This window comes from Anticarsia gemmatalis, chromosome 7 (genome assembly GCF_050436995.1).
Source record: "Anticarsia gemmatalis isolate Benzon Research Colony breed Stoneville strain chromosome 7, ilAntGemm2 primary, whole genome shotgun sequence".
NCBI lineage: Eukaryota > Metazoa > Arthropoda > Insecta > Lepidoptera > Erebidae > Anticarsia > Anticarsia gemmatalis.
The window spans coordinates 9,055,045-9,070,756 of NC_134751.1; the positions used below are offsets into that span (position 1 = coordinate 9,055,045).

Here is a 15,712-nt window from a genome sequence, read left to right on the forward strand (position 1 = left end):
TGGCTAATCAGTTGATTTAATTTAATAGATTTGATTTAGGTACTCCATCTAAACAAATCAATGTAGAAACTTTTGCAATACAAATTTTCCATTAAAATGAACAAAAATATTACATTCGCAACATTTATTCAGAAATTAATTTTAACCGACCAATATTTCCTAAAATATACAACTTGATCAAGATAAACGACAAAACTAATAAATTTAGAATTCTTTTCGCTTTATCATCAAAAATATTCACTAAGACTAAATTTTGAGCTACTGAAACTTCACGTCGAAACTTTCAATCTATCAACCTATATCAACAATTCATAAATCACTTCACACCGACCACAAAATATGTAAAACATCAATGTACGCCATCACACGCTACCTGAAACAATAGAAAAGCTAGTTAGACCTAAATTATCTATTCTATGTCCTTCACAGTCCTTCCCTAATAATACAATCTCTAATTTTGTCAAAAGACATTTATAACTGATCACTACTGATCAGCTGCTTCGAAGTGAGAGAAGGACAAGTAAGTACAAGTAAAATCTATAATATCAGTATCTTTGAATTAAAATATGGCAAAGGCCCCTATTACATAGAACTAACATTTTTAATGGCGAAACGTGAGTGTTTTACACCATTGGCTACATCTTCCGGTTTAACAGGCGTGATATTAATATGATTGAACTTACCACCCTCATTCTTCATTACTTTTACTAATTTCGCTGCCAGACTCGCTAACAGAGGTCGATCTAATACTTATCGACGTCTCCTTGAACTGACTGATAAAGTCTAGAAGCTTTTGCAAATTTCTCTGCGTCTTTATCTGATCGGCCAATAGCTGTCGTTTTTCTGCATTGTGTTCGTCCAAGTTCTCCTTTAGCGTGGCCGCCCTTGCCTCCAGTTTACGCAGTTCCACACAAAGCTTTATGTTCTTTTCCTGAAGACTTTTTCTCTCGGCGAGCTTATCTGGAAACGTAAAAATATCTACGTAATAATATTTCTCCGTCTTTATAAGTTACACTTTCTTTAAGATACATTTAGGAGATGGTCAATTCACACATAAGGGGTCACTACAAACGGGTGCATCAATAAGTACAGAATAAAATATAACTTTTCTCAATCCCAGATAGCTTAGTACGTCGGTCATAGAATAGAGAATTTTAATCACAGGTTATATTGGAATCCCAATGGTGTTCCATTTCAGCAATATAAAATCCAGCCAATTAGGTGTCACCTTTTTCTTATGCACAAACGGGACACCGACACAGACACCTTTATACGGGAAAAAAATACTGCTTAATACTCTTACCACTATAAATTAAATGCCATTTTTTTTTCAGTTTATCAGAATGTGAATCCTGTCGTAATTTAAGTGTAAGCATAATTAGGGAGGTACCTCTAAACAGCAGCGCATGCTGTGCCCGGGCGGCGCGCTCGGGGTCGGGGTCGGGGTCGTGCGCCGGCTCGGGCAGCGCGGCGCGGCACGCAGCACAAGCCGCGCCCGCGCCGCAGCCCGTGTGCTGCCACACGCCGCACGACACGCACCACACCAGCAGCGACGTCACGTCTATACAAACATGTTATTTATCAAACACCTGCAGATTCAAAAGTTCTCAACAAGAAGCTTGTGAACACAATCTCATATCATTTCTTGAGAGTAAATCAAAGTAAACAACCCACTCAGCCAGTGTGGTTAGCTCGAGACCTTACCCTTCCCTCATTGTACCCTTTTTTTTCGTAGGGAAATGCCTTACCCATACCCTGCACCCTGGGTGGAGCCCAGGGTTATGTGGGACTCTCCCGCCAGAAGGGCGGTCATACCCACTAAAACCCCACGAGTGCCTGCCAATTCCGCGTATGTGACGTGCGACGGGATGACTGCTTGCGCGTAGAACCGCAAGTCGCACGCCACGCGGTTGCCCTTTCCACCCTCATTGTACCCTGCCTGCCCAGCAGATGGACAGTAACGGGGTAAAAAAACTCTCTATTTTCTATTTAGCTTGTAATCTGATATGTCTTGAACTGACTACCATCTGACGAGTTTAGATGTTTTTAGAATGGGCTTCAGCCTATCGACCCAGTTACGCTGTATCGTAACCTTTCTCGGTGATCATTCTGTCTTCTAATGCGACTCTTGGTCCTTGATTAGAGTTTGTCGCGAACTGCTCGAAAGAGGCGAGGTGCGCCTTTGTTCTATAAGTGGTTAAACAATATGTATTTTACAAAATATCACAGATATGCTTACCATTTCGTCCACACACGTGACACACTTTCTTGTGGTTGTGATTCGCGTAAACAGGCTCCACTGACAAACTAGCCGGAAGGGTAGCGGCCCACGCCGGTTTCCCATTCGTCCACCCTACTAAAAATAAACATGATAAGTACTAAATCCCAATATTTTATACATTTTAATCCCGTTTTGTAACATAAGTGGTCTTTAAACTTTAATGTACCTACATATTAATTTAAATCCACAAAGAAATCAGTAATGGGCAGGAATGTATACGAACCTCTGTTTTCTGTAGACGACCCAGAAGGTGAGCCTTCACGCGAAGTTTTACTCTGACTTTGAGATTGCTGCAAAAGAATATGCGTTTTTAAAATCGTATGTATCTTTTATATAAAATTAAATTAGAATTTTATGTGTACAATTATATTATCTAATATTGCATGGAGATTAACGTCATTTACCCAACGTGCATACTGAGGCAATACTTGGTTTCCCCTTTTTTTCTGTAGTGTTTTAACTAAAATAGGTTTATAGTGTGTTTATGAACAAGAGAGTAAGTATTCTATAGAAAATGAAGGAACATTTAAAGGCTTACTTACTACCTTTGGACCCTGTTCTCCTTGCTGCTTACGTAACTTAGCCGACCTAGTCTGAGGCGGATCATTGTGCGTTTGTAAATATGGAAAAGTGTTGTACTTTTTCTTTTTCTGAAATGAAAAAAAAAACAAATTATTTAATCTATATTTTGTAATAATAAAATGGTTATGATGATAGCTGCATATTTTTTTATGAATTATATATTTAAGTAGTACTTAAAGTGCTACAGAGTATACAAAAAATATAGTGGTTGGAGTAGTATCACTAGCTCATCATTACATCATCATAGCTCAGGCTATTTTTACAACAACTTCAAAAAAGAGGAGGAACTTCGAAAGATTGTTTATTTGAGTTTATTGATTACTAGTCTTTGGAAATATTTTTTTTTTGTTTGCTTCTGACTACTTTCTTTACTACTTACAGGCAACAATTCATAGCTTCCATACAAGAAATCATTTCTGTTTGTACTTGTTGTAGACCTTTTGCGTCGTTCACTTCTCTTCTTTTCAATCAATTCCTTTTGCAGTGGTGTTATCAAACCTATAAGTCTGAAAAATGGAATACTTATACAAATGCAAAACATCAAATACTCAATATTATTTTTCTAGGTTCTTCAAATACTCTTATTGCTAAAAGGCTATTCTCAACAACCTATTAGAATGGATAGTATTTTTTTATATACAAAAAGCCATAGTTACATTTCAATATTACACAATGATGACTATAAATGCTTTTCTTCATAAAAAAAAACACCTAATGAAGATGTCTTGTTCCTACAAGAGAAGTAAGGAGAGTCTAGAGAATGCCACTTGGCTACCACATCAAAAACTTGTTTTGCTTTATCTATATTTAAAATCACGAGTTCTGTGCTAGCTCAAAGATGTAGGGTGCAATAGAGAGAAAAATCTTCAAACATATTATCTCTATCTTACCTCAGAAATGTCTCCTTAGTTACTGGCTCGCCAGGCCCTGGTAGCGGCGGGGGTGAAGGCGTCGGCGACAATGCAGCCCGACCTGACGAGTCTGAATCAGACTTAGTCTCCTGCCACTCATTACTGTCTTGGTGCGCATGGGGCAGCTTATTTCCACTGTAACAATATGAGTAAAAATTAATACTGGCAACATGCCAAGGGCATGGCAAGGACTAAGTAGGGTGTATATATCAATAGTGACACAGCATTATCTTTTTTGATGCTTCTTTATTCAAATGGTTGAATGGTTGAGAATGTTGGTTTATAGATTAGTGAATGCTTACCTGAAAGCCTCCTTGACTTTGTTGAGGGCATTAACAAAATTACTTCTACTATCATTCACCATATGCTGTGAAAAACTTCTCTGATACTTTTCTTTATCCTCATTCTCGCTATGATTGGAGTTCTCCTTCTCATTCCCCGATTTAATATCATTTTCAGAATCAGATATATTCTCTTTTATATCATCACTATTATTTTCACTCTTAATGTGTATTTCATTCAGCACTGAAGGTTTCAACAGTGATACAGTTCTATTTCTACTACGATATTGTAATTGGTGGTCCCTTAATTGTTGTGCTACATATTTGTTGTCATTTTCAATGTTGATGTGTTTGTTTCGTTGCTTCAATCGCTGCTGGTATAGTTCAAGCTCCCTCCGCAGTCTCTCCACCACCAGTTTCTGTACATAGACCAAGAATAAACTTAGTATTATTTATTTAACTAATTATGGTTATGTAAATCTCAATGTTGTATATAAAATATTAAGAGATAGTAATTACAAAATTCTTCTATACACACACACATATACAATGGTAAATAATTTATACAATAATATAATTTATATAATAAATATTAAAAATGTATAAAATCTTCAAAACACAAAGGGCACATTCTTTTGTATGTTGTTTACCTACAAGTTAGTCCATTAATATAAGTGATAAAATTTAACCTGGATCTTATTTACATTAAATGTTTTGCAACATTTCCTATAATAGAAATGTAAGGCCAAGTATTATTAATTTAATAACACATTACATCATAACAATATGTAGATGTAATAAGGCACATCTCATTACCTAATTTCTTTAAAAAAACATGAGATTATATTAAATTATCTTACTTGAGTGTGTCCTATTGCAATAATTTCTTTTTCTGCTTCCATAACTTTCGACTTCAGATGAATGTTCTGTGGACAAAATACGAGATAAAAATATATTTTGAAATCTTTTTGCGATCTGAGCGAATATGTTTAACAAGTTTTGTTTCTTACATTTTCATCTTCCTGTAGGCGCGCAACCCAAACCTGGAAGAAATACAGTTTTTAATATTACCTTTGCAGTTGTTTCAAACTAGGATGAAAGTAAAAATAATTCACAGTCACAACACAATACCAACCTGATGGATTCGTATCGCATTTTTCAAGTCCGACTGCGTTTTACGTATATCTTCTTTTATCTCATTTGATACTTCCATTGTTTAACAACTACAAACTACGCTTTTACTAAAAAATAGTTAATGCCGCTATATCTACCTCAAACTCTAAATATATATAAACGAAAATAACGATATGTTCCCGAAGAAACAACTCTTGTTTCACAAACAGTAACAAGGAAACATAATTATTGTAATCTTTCAGAAACTTTACACGGTTTTCTTACGAATTATATAATCTAACAAAATATTCTACAACAAAGTAAAAATACTTCCATGTTTTAAAATTGGGTTAAAAGTATAGCACAATTTCAACTTTTATCTACGAAGTGAGTTCAATTCAATTGAAATAGTAGTACATACTGTACATGCATGTATATAGTGAAATACATAGAAGTTTTTATTACAACGTTCATTCACACACACACAAATTTAAACAACACATGGTAATATATTTAAAACCGCTTTATACACGTTATACTTTATATGATGCATTTTTATAGTATTGTTGAGACGAAAATATCTGCTGCTGTAGATCAATATAATGATATCATCTTTTAAGCAAAATTCTTGTTTTACTTTATCGCTAATTTTTGTTTATTCAGTTGATATTATAATATTATCTACCCTATTTAGTACTAGTTAAATAAAAATAAAAGCTTTGAATTACATATTCGAGTGACTTTTCACATCACTGTTCACGATAGTCATTCGGTCTTTGGTCTTTTCCTTGTGGTTCAGTTCCGAATCAAATCAAGTCAACAAAAATCATTCAATAGAATCGTTCAGCAAATGGATTCGCATGTCTTCGCGATTCTGTCGGTCAATGTGAAAACTGTTAATGTGTATCAAAATAATAAGGAGCAAATCACAACGAAACGATTGTAGCCTGAGCCAGGAAAGTTAATACTACAGCCGTTAACTTGATACAGGCAATAAATTGTCATGTACATGCTAAGGAATACATGGTGATTGGCGCCACGACCAAACTATTGTATACGATTAATTAAAAGAGAATTATAAACCATATAGCATGTCTATTAAACGCCCAGCATCTACCGATTTAAACCACGAAAATTGGGATCAAGATGATCCCGTCGAAGAAGATTCTTCGGGTCCTTTCAAAACTGCGACTCAGGATATTCTAGAGAAACGTGTTATCAGGACGGTAAAAAGACGTTCGCAAATCGGCAATGAGGTAATTTATAGTATTCATGTAATCAATATCAGATAGGTTCATGAGATAAATTAATCTTTTTCACAATGATTATATCAATAATTAGGTACCTGTTATTGTTTTAAGTGTTATATTGCAAGAGGATACCGTTCCTAGCGGTCCCACCCGGCTTCACACGGGTTTACCTGATTCGCCTATATATACTTAATATATTACAGTGTAATTTACTTTTGAAATGTTAAAGGTCAAATTTACAGATTTTACACATACAACATCCTAGAAGTGTCATTCTACTACACAGTAACAGAGTTTACAGTAAGATGTGTAATGTTTTGCTTTTTTTCATTTCAGCCGAAAAAGAGTGTCTTTGGTGGATTTGGAGCAGCTTATAAAACACAACCTGCATCATTTGACTTTTTGTCAAAACTGACCAATGGTAGTAATGACAACTCAACAAGTAAAGCTGATTCATCAGTAACATCCAGTCTATTCACTAGTAAACCCTCTGCAACTAGTCCTGGTACAGGCTTATTTTCTCTTCAGACTAGTACTGCTTCACCAGCCAAATCACCATTTGGTTCTCCATCTACCCTGACTGGATCAAGTTCACTGTTTGGTGTTTCTTCAACAAATACTACAACTTCATCAAACATGTTTATGACATCTAAACCTGACTCAACAGTTGGTGACTCTCCTTTCAAAATCCAGACTGTTACAAGCTCCACTGATAACAAGACGGATTCTACTAAATCAACTACCACATTGGCTTCTTCTAATAAGTTTGCAATAGTAACTTCTAATCCATCACCATTCAAAACACAACCAGTGACAAACACAGTCCAAAGTAACTTTGGTATGATTACAAAATCAAATACAACAGAAGCTGAAAAATCTGATGATACAAGTGAGTCGAAAATGAAATATTATTCCAAACTGAAAGGCTTAAATGAGTCAGTTTGCAACTGGATAAAAAAACATGTAGAACAAACTCCCCTTTGCATACTTACACCAATATTTAATGACTATGAGAAGTACCTAAAAGAAATACAAGATGAGTTACAAGGCTCCAGCACAGATGAGAGTAACAAGACAAATGATAAAACTACTTTGTCTGTACCTAAAACAGACTCAGGTACTATCCCAGCTACTACTACCAATACTAGTACTGTTGGATCCTCTTTATTCAATACATCTCCCAGTTCAAAGTCTTTATTTGCACCTCAAAACAGCAGTACTGCAACACCAGAAAAACCAACATTTTCTTTTGGAATTAATGCGAATGCTAGTACTATAGGTACAACTGCATCAAGCCCGCCTAAAGGATTCACTTTTGGTACCACAACTTCATCAAGTCAACCAAGTTTAACAGCATCAAGCCCTCCTGCTCAGGGATTTACTTTTGGTACAGCAACCACAACAAGTCAATCAAGTACAACAACAACATCTCCATTCTCTCTTGCTGCTACATCTTCTTCCCCATTCTCCCTGGCTACTAACACAAGCACAACTACTAATGGGTCTGCAGGAACATTCTCATTTGGTATGAGAAAACCTTTCAGCTTCAGTTCTAACATACAACAAAATACCGAAAAATCTGAAGATACTACTAATAAAGAAGATGATGAAGATGCACCTCCAAAGGTGGAATACACACCAGTTGTTGAAGAAAACAGTGTCTTTGATAAGAAATGCAAGATATTTGTAAAGAAAGATGGCAATTTTGTTGACAAAGGTGTAGGAACACTTTACATTAAGAAAGTTGAAGAGAGTGGTAAGCATCAACTGTTAGTTCGAGCCAACACAAATTTGGGCACTGTTTTAGTGAATTTAATATTGGTGTCAGCTATACCTACACAAAGGATGGGTAAAAATAATGTGATGATGGTTTGCATTCCAACACCTGATTCTAAACCACCACCAACTCCAATATTGATTAGAGTGAAGACATCAGAAGAAGCAGATGAATTACTAGCCACATTAGATAAATATAAAACATGAGAGTAATGTTTGCGGAAAGTAGTTGCTGTATTTTACATTAACTGTTTTTAATCTGAATTAAATTTACCTTAGACAAATAAATTGAAATCAATAATGCTATCTACTAGGTGTAGTTTCTTTGAAATAAACTTCATCTATTATCTTTTGGTATGTATTATTATTATTACCCCAATACTTACATTAACTAGATAGAGATATAAGTGCAAACTTAGTAAAGTAAATTCCTCATAAATACCTACATGAATATTTTTCAGGAGATAGGATTCTCTCACGTAGACTTTAAATTGAAAAGCATTGTTACCTTGACATTATAAGCTCATAATCTCCATGAGAGAACGTGCAAAGTACTATGCATACAATATAAAAATATACCACATTCAGAAATAGTAAGTAGAATGCTACTAGGTTCTTCCAGAATAAAAAAACTAATATGATTTTCTGTATTTTCGCGCATAACCCAAACAGAGTTATCAACAGCTATAAGCTGGGAGGACCTACGACGTAGGTTATCATATCAAGGACTAAATCTCCTTTAACAGTCTTCAGCAGCTGCTATCATTAAGTAAAATTGATCTTATAAAAACAGCTGAAAGCCTACGATGCGATAGGTAGGTAAGTATGCATCATGCTATCGTGTCAAATAGAAATGCAATGATGATGAGTAAATGTAGTGATGAGGTAAATAAAATAAAAACAATAAGATTACACTTTTATTTTTATTTCTAAGCTATTATACATTTAAATACAAGAAGTATTTTATATTCATGGCACTGAGCAATATTGTAAGCTCACATAACCAATTTATAATAAATTACATTTCTAAGTAAGCTTCTCTCCTTACAAAACGATTTTTCTATAGTGTCCCCATTACAACTAAAATTTTGTTAATAATTATTATATGCACCATGTAGTTGTGTGGCCCTTGATAGACAAAACATTTTAATAATTAAAAATAGTTTTGCATCTAGCAATCATTAATTTCATAAATTAGTAAAATATATTATGTATTGCACACTATGTACCAGTAACAAAACTGTTAGGTGTCATTTGACCCAAACCCATTTGAATTCTGTGCATATGAATCTCTATATTATTTTGGAATATTTTTTGGTGTTGTGGCTCCAATTTCATTTTAATTTGTTCCATAGTGCCTTGTAAAACTGTCAATTCATATGCATTCTGATCAGAATCTGACAAGCTTTTCACTTGTAACATTAATGCAATTAAATCTGTAATAAGATCAATTAATTGTGGGTCTTTGACTGATCCGTTATTGTTCTTTTCTACTAATAAAGTGGCTTTTTCATGACAAATTTCTCGTAAATGAGAAGGAACCAACATAGCTGCTAAACTAGGCTCTGGAGCAATCTGTTGACAGTACTGTTGAACTTCATTTATATATTCTTGTAAGTCCATGTTCATTCTCTCAAGGTCAATAACAACAGCAGCATATTTTCTTTCAAAATCTTCAGGCATCTTTTGGCCAAATGATTTTCTTTTCTCTGCATCACAATTATACTCTTTTAACAAGTTTATTTTGTCTCTTTTGGCATTTAATATTCTTCTTAATTTGACAATCAATTCCAAAAGGGCAAATGGGTAGCTACCAATAGCATCCATGTGTTTAGCAATGTCTGAACAACCAATTAGAGGATCACCAGAAGCATTATTGTTTGTAGGTTCATACAAACTGAATATATCTTGCAGAACATATCTAGGTCTGAATTTCTTTGCAATGCTTGATAAACTGATAGTATCTGGTGGTTCATTAGATAATACCTCATAATCTGGTACAGAATGAGTGCCCAATTTAGGTCGTTCAAAAGTTATCCTGTATGTATTATTAGATGTATCAACTGCATCAATACATCCTGTAAATAAACCATCTTGTGGTTTACGTAATCTAGCTGTTACCTTAGTACCCACTACTAATTGCATTGGTATTTCATTTGGCAAGTCTTTGACACTTATATCAGCAGCTTTTCTTTGTTGTATAAATCTAATAAGTTTACGTTTTCTTTCCAACTCTCTTCTCTCCTCATCAAAAAATGCTTGAGAACATCTCCTAGGTTTACCCATCATTCGTCTGATCTTAGACCACTGTACTTGTGTCAATTTGCGATTAGTAAGTTGGGGAAATGATTCTCTTAAACATATCATGAAGTCATTTTCCCCGTCAAATAAAACTTTATCAATGTTGCTGTAGAAATATTCAAAACATACCCATTTATGAGCTTTTGGTAATTTCAATAAATTTCTTAGTCTCATACCTATTCTATGACCAGATTTTGTATCTGGTGATTGAGCACCGATAGGTTCAGATTTATCATCATATTTATCATTTGTCCTTTGAACTTTAGTTGGTGACTTCTGCTTTTTAGCACTTGGTTGCTTGTTAGGAGTTTTTGCAACAATCTTTGTATTACGTTTTGGTGATTGCCGCGGTGGTGAAGTATTTACGAAGTCGTCAACAAATATAAATCTGTTCTTTTTTCTTATACGTGCTGGCATGCCTCGAGCATTTAGCTTTTGAACTGGTTCACTTGGCGCAGGTTTTGGCGGCAATTTAGTACCAACTCTGTGAAGGCCAAGCGCTGCTGGTCCAAATGCTGGCGGTTCTTCCTCCTCTTCGGGAAAATCCATGTCCATAGGTTCCTCCTTGACACGATAATGGGATCTCGGTGAATAATCTTCACCATCTTGGTCTCCTGAACGAAAATAATAACCATTATTTATGTAACTTGCTGACCAAAAATGTTAGTCACGAATTTGGGTAGTATTTATATCTATACACATCTCTTCAATAGAATCGAACAAACAATCGTCTACATAATTTCAATTTCGACAATAAACTGACTGACATTTCGGCTGAAAATTTGAATTTTTTCAAATTTTGAATCTTGCGAACTACAATTCAATTTATTCTTGTGGAGAAAACTGTAGAGCTTTCGTTGAGGTATCGGTAAGTAATGAAATAAAAAAACATTTGATTTTAAGTAACAACAAAGCTGGTATTTACTATTATAAATAAGATAATGACAATATAAACAAAACTTACTTTCTGATTTATCCGCCATGTTGATGTACATTTGATTGAATTTGAAGATGTGAGCGCCAAGAACAAATTCGTTCGGATATCAACTAGAGGGCAGAGGACCGATTTTAGTTAGTTTAAAAATGACTTGTTGCTGATGACATTTAATTTGTTACATTCATTAATATTTTTTAGATTAATTCGATAAAAGTGTGTTTTTTGTCATACAATCATTAATATCAATTAATATTTTTGGTCGAGGACATGTACACGAACTTTTTTTATAACTGCTTTTGAACTACGTTTAACAATAAATTTAATTTATCTTTACAGGGAATAACGCCTAGCAACATTAACAATGCCGTTAATGGTCATCATATTTGTTAATTTGCTTAAAATCATATTTCTCGGAGAATCTGCTGAGATCACAACTTGTTATGATAATTGTTCATCCCTATATTCCACATTGGATTATAACAGGCCCCGAGTTGTAGAAGTTCTGAATGGTTCAACTGTACATTTATTGTGTCGTTATTGGTAAGTTAAATTTTATGATTAAGAGCACAATTTTTAATTTTATTTTTAATTATTGAACCATTAGCCTGTTATTGATTTCTAGCAACGCTGAAGAAGACTATAATCCAAAGCTGTGGTTTTACCGACCAAGAGGAAAACGCTTTGGGAACATAACAGTAAAAGAAATTCAACCAAATTCTAATAATATAGATAAAGTATGTATCAGCCTGTCACACACTTTAACATTGCATGACTTTAATTCATGCATTTCTGGGATATACATTTGTAGAAGCTACGAGAAAAAAAAAGAAGATATTATATTTACTTATGTACTTGATGGTAAGTAAAATATTGTAAGAAACCGGTGATACCTATCATGATTCTGTGAGCCTCAGACACTAAACCGTCAGCGTCCTCTAAAATAAAAATCACATTTGTTAAAATCACTAAAATTAGACATGGCCGCTTTTTTTTTAAATTTGTAACCTTTTCATCAATTTGATTTACCGTAAAACGGGGTGAATAGAATTCGCGGGGTGAATAGAAAAAAAATCAGGAAAGTTTTCAAGGCCAATATTTGAGTACTCCTCGTTGAAGAATTTAGTTCAAATTTGAAATGATTACACGTCGATATTACTTCTCTGCGGTGTCATAATTGTTTAAATGTTTAAAATGATATTTATACCCAAAAAAATGCTTCAAAGACAACCGTCCTCGAATGCCTTAATATCGACCTCCAAAACTTTGGATTTAAAGTGGGATTTCTTTTCTAATGAGTTGTTTGAAGTGTTTATCTCTTTAAGTGTATATTAATCTATAAAGATACAATATTGTTAATTGAAAAAACGTTTTTAAACCTAAAAAATATGTTTAAATCACAGAAATAGTCATTTTTTTGTATAAACGGGGTGAATAGAATCGTTTGAAGGGTGAATAGAACTACAGTATGGGGTAAATGGAAACATAGCAGGGTTCAATAGAAACGCGTAAGGGGTGAATAGAAACGAGTGAGGGGTCAATAGAGATTAATAAATAGGGTTGTCAAAAACTGTAAACAAAATTAACATAAACAATGAAAAATTAATAGTTATTAATGTTCTGAAATTCACAATTATCATTGTATCAAAGTTATAACGGCAAACTACTGCATATAGTATGAAAGTTAGTTAGGTTATCTTGTTTTATTTTTTGAGTTAATCTATACGAATCTATACTAATATTATAAAGCTGAAGAGTTTGTTTGTTTGTTTGTTTGAACGCGCTAATCTCAGGAACTACTGGTCCGGGTTGAAAAATTCTTTCAGTGTTAGATAGTCCATTTATCGAGGAAGGTTATAGGCTATATATCATCACGCTACTACCAATAGGAGCAGAGTACGGGTGAAAAATGTTACAAAAACGGGGACAATTTTGACCCATTCTCTCTTATGTGACGCAAGCGAAGTTGCGCGGGTCAGCTTGTGTAATTATCAACGGTTATTTCAATTTTTAAACACACAACCTCCCTTTTCAGCATGTTGGATAAGTCGTCTTTGGCAGCCCTAACAGTTTTTCCATTCACCCCTTTGGTCGTTTCGATTTACCCCTATCGCTGGGTGAATAGAAATTGACCATTTTTTTAAGGAAATATCGTAAAATGATGCATATTTTTCGACAAATATGGTTTTAGCTCTTTCTTCATGGCGCCGGACATGATATAGAATAACCCAACAATAAAAATAACAAGTTATTCGCAACAAATTTTTAGGACAAAGTTGAAAATTGTTTCTATTCACCCCGTTTTACGGTACCGTGCGTCTGTCATTGTCAACGTTTCCATGCATTTTAAATGTACGAGGATGGACCAATCTTACTATACCAGGTAGGTACTTGGACCCAGAAAGAAATGTAAAGGATTAGTTTCTGAAAAAAAAGGTTAATCACAGAAATTTGTATAGGGTGCATCAGATATCTCTATAATTTTTTTATGCGCATTATTTATATTGTATGATTCTTAGACTATCCGCTTTGTTTAGGAATTATTTATGTAAATGACATTCCGAAAGTTGGAATGATTAGGCAATGGCAAGAGTTTAAAAGAACTTATATTGATTCTATCAATAAAAAATTCAATGCTTCAGACGAAGAACCTTATAATCGTTTTAAAAAAACGTATAATATTATTCTTAATGTATACACGGTTTGGGAAAATTGGAGCGACTGTAGAGAAATCGATGGCCATCAAAAAGGTATTCGTAAGAAGCTTGGCAGATGTCGGATTGGATCTGTAACTAGTGTTTCAGAGGTTTGTAATTGCTTAAATATTTGGTTATTATAGTTTTGAAACTCCAACGAGTATTTGACAAATTACTTATTTTTAGATCACTAAACACAATTCATCTAATACTGTTATTTCATATTTCACGGATGGTTATGATGTTCCCTGTCGTTCCGAAAAACTAGCCGAGCTAATACCAGCTATAAGTAAAGTAATTAGGAATATCCCTGTATTTGAACTCAAGGAAGTCTGCATAATTTCCCAAAAACCTGGTAGGTATTTCTTTAGAGTTATTTGTAACTTGCATTTTATTTTACTTCAGTCGAATTCAAAAGTATTCTGGGTAGGTAGGTACCTGCTTACCTAGTTTTTAACTTTAATAAATTAGCGATTGCAAAAAAAAATTATACCCATTACGGGCGAAAATTTTCGTTATCAGGGTTATGTTATTTTATTTCAACTTGGCAAAGTTTTATGCTCGCATTAGCACAGTTGGAAAAAAATGCTGGTAGGTAGGTACCTACTTTACTTTATTATCTATTTGATTAAACAAGTTTTATTATTTTGTACATTGAGTAACTAGGTACCTATATCTTTTTTTTAGGAAAGCATAGGCAAACCTTGCAGAAAAATAATAAGCTTAAAATCACGCAGCAAGTCATGGAGAATAGTCATGTGATACTTAAATGCAATGAAGTGCTTCCTAATTCTGATTTGAAGTGGTTCAAAGACAAAACATTATTAAGATCTTTGTATAGGTATACAAGTAAACTGGTGAATATTTTTTTCATTATTTTTTTAGCTTAGTACGTAAGAGCGCTTTATTTACTGCCCACAGAAATATTTTAAATAAAAGAGAAGATGAACCACACATATCTATAGACGCTAATAATTCGTTACATATATTGCACATAACTAAAAACGAAGAAGGTAATTACACATGTTCCATGAACGGGAAACAAATCAAACAAATTGAAGTCAGAGTAGTATCTAAATCAAAATTGCTGAATCAAGGTATACTGACACTACTAGTTTCTACCATTATATTTATATTTGGGTAAATAATACCTATACTTATCTAATAAAACTTTGTTTCAGAATTTATTCGTTATTCGATTTATTTAGGTTTTGTTTTATCCATAACAATGACTTGCTATTGTGCTGGATTATGCGTGGCTTGGCACCGAAGAGCATCATTTGCAGATCCGTTGAATCTCTATAAAAGGAATTGTAATTCATTAAAATGTGAACAAGAAAAGTTATTAAATAATCCCAAATAGGTTACCAGATTAATCTATTGTGTATTTGAAACGTGTAAGCACCATTATGTGTATACAGCAGTTTTTGACCTGTAACCTAATGATAGAGTTCAAATTTTTTTATCACATTATATATTCATGGAAGTAATAATACTAATTATTATTACTTCCATGATTACCTATATTATAAACATAGAGCTGGCAATGTGAAATATTTTTTTTTACGGGCAACACAGAGACTACGT

The 15,712-nt window shown here is 33.9% G+C and overlaps 4 protein-coding genes across 11 annotated transcripts; 2 read left to right on the top strand and 2 right to left on the bottom strand.

The window, feature by feature from the left end:
• Positions 1–109: 109 nt before the first annotated feature.
• LOC142973950 (uncharacterized) lies at positions 110–5,652 on the bottom strand. Of its 6 annotated transcripts, none has more exons than XM_076115979.1 (12): positions 5,191–5,652; positions 5,066–5,098; positions 4,916–4,981; positions 4,077–4,474; positions 3,754–3,909; positions 3,243–3,369; positions 2,824–2,931; positions 2,505–2,571; positions 2,240–2,356; positions 1,391–1,561; positions 684–978; positions 110–390 (listed from the first exon to the last, which is right to left on the bottom strand). In XM_076115979.1, the coding sequence occupies exons 1-11, from the start codon at positions 5,266–5,268 to the stop codon at positions 689–691; spliced, it is 1,611 nt and encodes a 536-aa protein (XP_075972094.1). In that variant the 5' UTR covers positions 5,269–5,652; the 3' UTR covers positions 110–390; positions 684–688. The 6 variants fall into 6 exon arrangements, with proteins under 6 accessions (XP_075972094.1, XP_075972097.1, XP_075972095.1 ...); XM_076115982.1 differs by having other exon boundaries at positions 110–373; positions 2,240–2,353; positions 2,827–2,931; positions 5,191–5,651; XM_076115980.1 differs by having other exon boundaries at positions 110–373; positions 2,827–2,931; positions 5,191–5,651.
• Positions 5,653–5,978: 326 nt separating this feature from the next.
• Nup50 (nuclear pore complex protein Nup50) lies at positions 5,979–8,543 on the top strand. Its single transcript, XM_076115985.1, has 2 exons — positions 5,979–6,424; positions 6,755–8,543. Exons 1-2 carry the CDS (start codon positions 6,260–6,262, stop codon positions 8,399–8,401), a joined length of 1,812 nt encoding a protein of 603 aa, XP_075972100.1. The 5' UTR covers positions 5,979–6,259; the 3' UTR covers positions 8,402–8,543.
• A 555-nt stretch (positions 8,544–9,098) lies between these two features.
• Positions 9,099–11,538, bottom strand: LOC142973954 (protein lin-9 homolog). Its single transcript, XM_076115986.1, has 2 exons — positions 11,460–11,538; positions 9,099–11,109 (listed from the first exon to the last, which is right to left on the bottom strand). Exons 1-2 carry the CDS (start codon positions 11,488–11,490, stop codon positions 9,416–9,418), a joined length of 1,725 nt encoding a protein of 574 aa, XP_075972101.1. The 5' UTR covers positions 11,491–11,538; the 3' UTR covers positions 9,099–9,415.
• Positions 11,539–11,774: 236 nt separating this feature from the next.
• LOC142973955 (uncharacterized) lies at positions 11,775–15,666 on the top strand. Of its 3 annotated transcripts, none has more exons than XM_076115987.1 (7): positions 11,775–11,972; positions 12,055–12,290; positions 13,967–14,235; positions 14,312–14,480; positions 14,813–14,966; positions 15,047–15,222; positions 15,307–15,666. In XM_076115987.1, the coding sequence occupies exons 1-7, from the start codon at positions 11,794–11,796 to the stop codon at positions 15,486–15,488; spliced, it is 1,365 nt and encodes a 454-aa protein (XP_075972102.1). In that variant the 5' UTR covers positions 11,775–11,793; the 3' UTR covers positions 15,489–15,666. The 3 variants fall into 3 exon arrangements, with proteins under 3 accessions (XP_075972102.1, XP_075972103.1, XP_075972104.1); XM_076115988.1 differs by having other exon boundaries at positions 14,072–14,235; XM_076115989.1 differs by having other exon boundaries at positions 11,840–11,972; positions 12,066–12,290.
• Positions 15,667–15,712: the final 46 nt, after the last annotated feature.

What these genes read in the sequence shown, in the direction of transcription:
- LOC142973955 (XM_076115987.1), top strand. Translation starts at nt 11,794, where the DNA reads ATGCCGTTAATGGTCATCATATTTGTTAATTTGCTTAAAATCATATTT. An exon ending in CTGTAACTAGTGTTTCAGAG is followed by an intron (nt 14,236 to 14,311) that starts GTTTGTAATTGC and finishes ACTTATTTTTAG; the next exon opens with ATCACTAAACACAATTCATC. An exon ending in TTATTAAGATCTTTGTATAG is followed by an intron (nt 14,967 to 15,046) that starts GTATACAAGTAA and finishes TACTGCCCACAG; the next exon opens with AAATATTTTAAATAAAAGAG.
- LOC142973950 (XM_076115979.1), bottom strand. Translation starts at nt 5,268, where the DNA reads ATGGAAGTATCAAATGAGATAAAAGAAGATATACGTAAAACGCAGTCG. An exon ending in ACTAAGGAGACATTTCTGAG is followed by an intron (nt 3,370 to 3,753) that starts GTAAGATAGAGA and finishes TCCATTTTTCAG; the next exon opens with ACTTATAGGTTTGATAACAC. An exon ending in TCACGTGTGTGGACGAAATG is followed by an intron (nt 1,562 to 2,239) that starts GTAAGCATATCT and finishes ATGTTTGTATAG; the next exon opens with ACGTGACGTCGCTGCTGGTG.
- Nup50 (XM_076115985.1), top strand. Translation starts at nt 6,260, where the DNA reads ATGTCTATTAAACGCCCAGCATCTACCGATTTAAACCACGAAAATTGG. An exon ending in GTTCGCAAATCGGCAATGAG is followed by an intron (nt 6,425 to 6,754) that starts GTAATTTATAGT and finishes TTTTCATTTCAG; the next exon opens with CCGAAAAAGAGTGTCTTTGG.
- LOC142973954 (XM_076115986.1), bottom strand. Translation starts at nt 11,490, where the DNA reads ATGTACATCAACATGGCGGATAAATCAGAAA. An exon ending in CATGGCGGATAAATCAGAAA is followed by an intron (nt 11,110 to 11,459) that starts GTAAGTTTTGTT and finishes ATTTTCGTTCAG; the next exon opens with GAGACCAAGATGGTGAAGAT.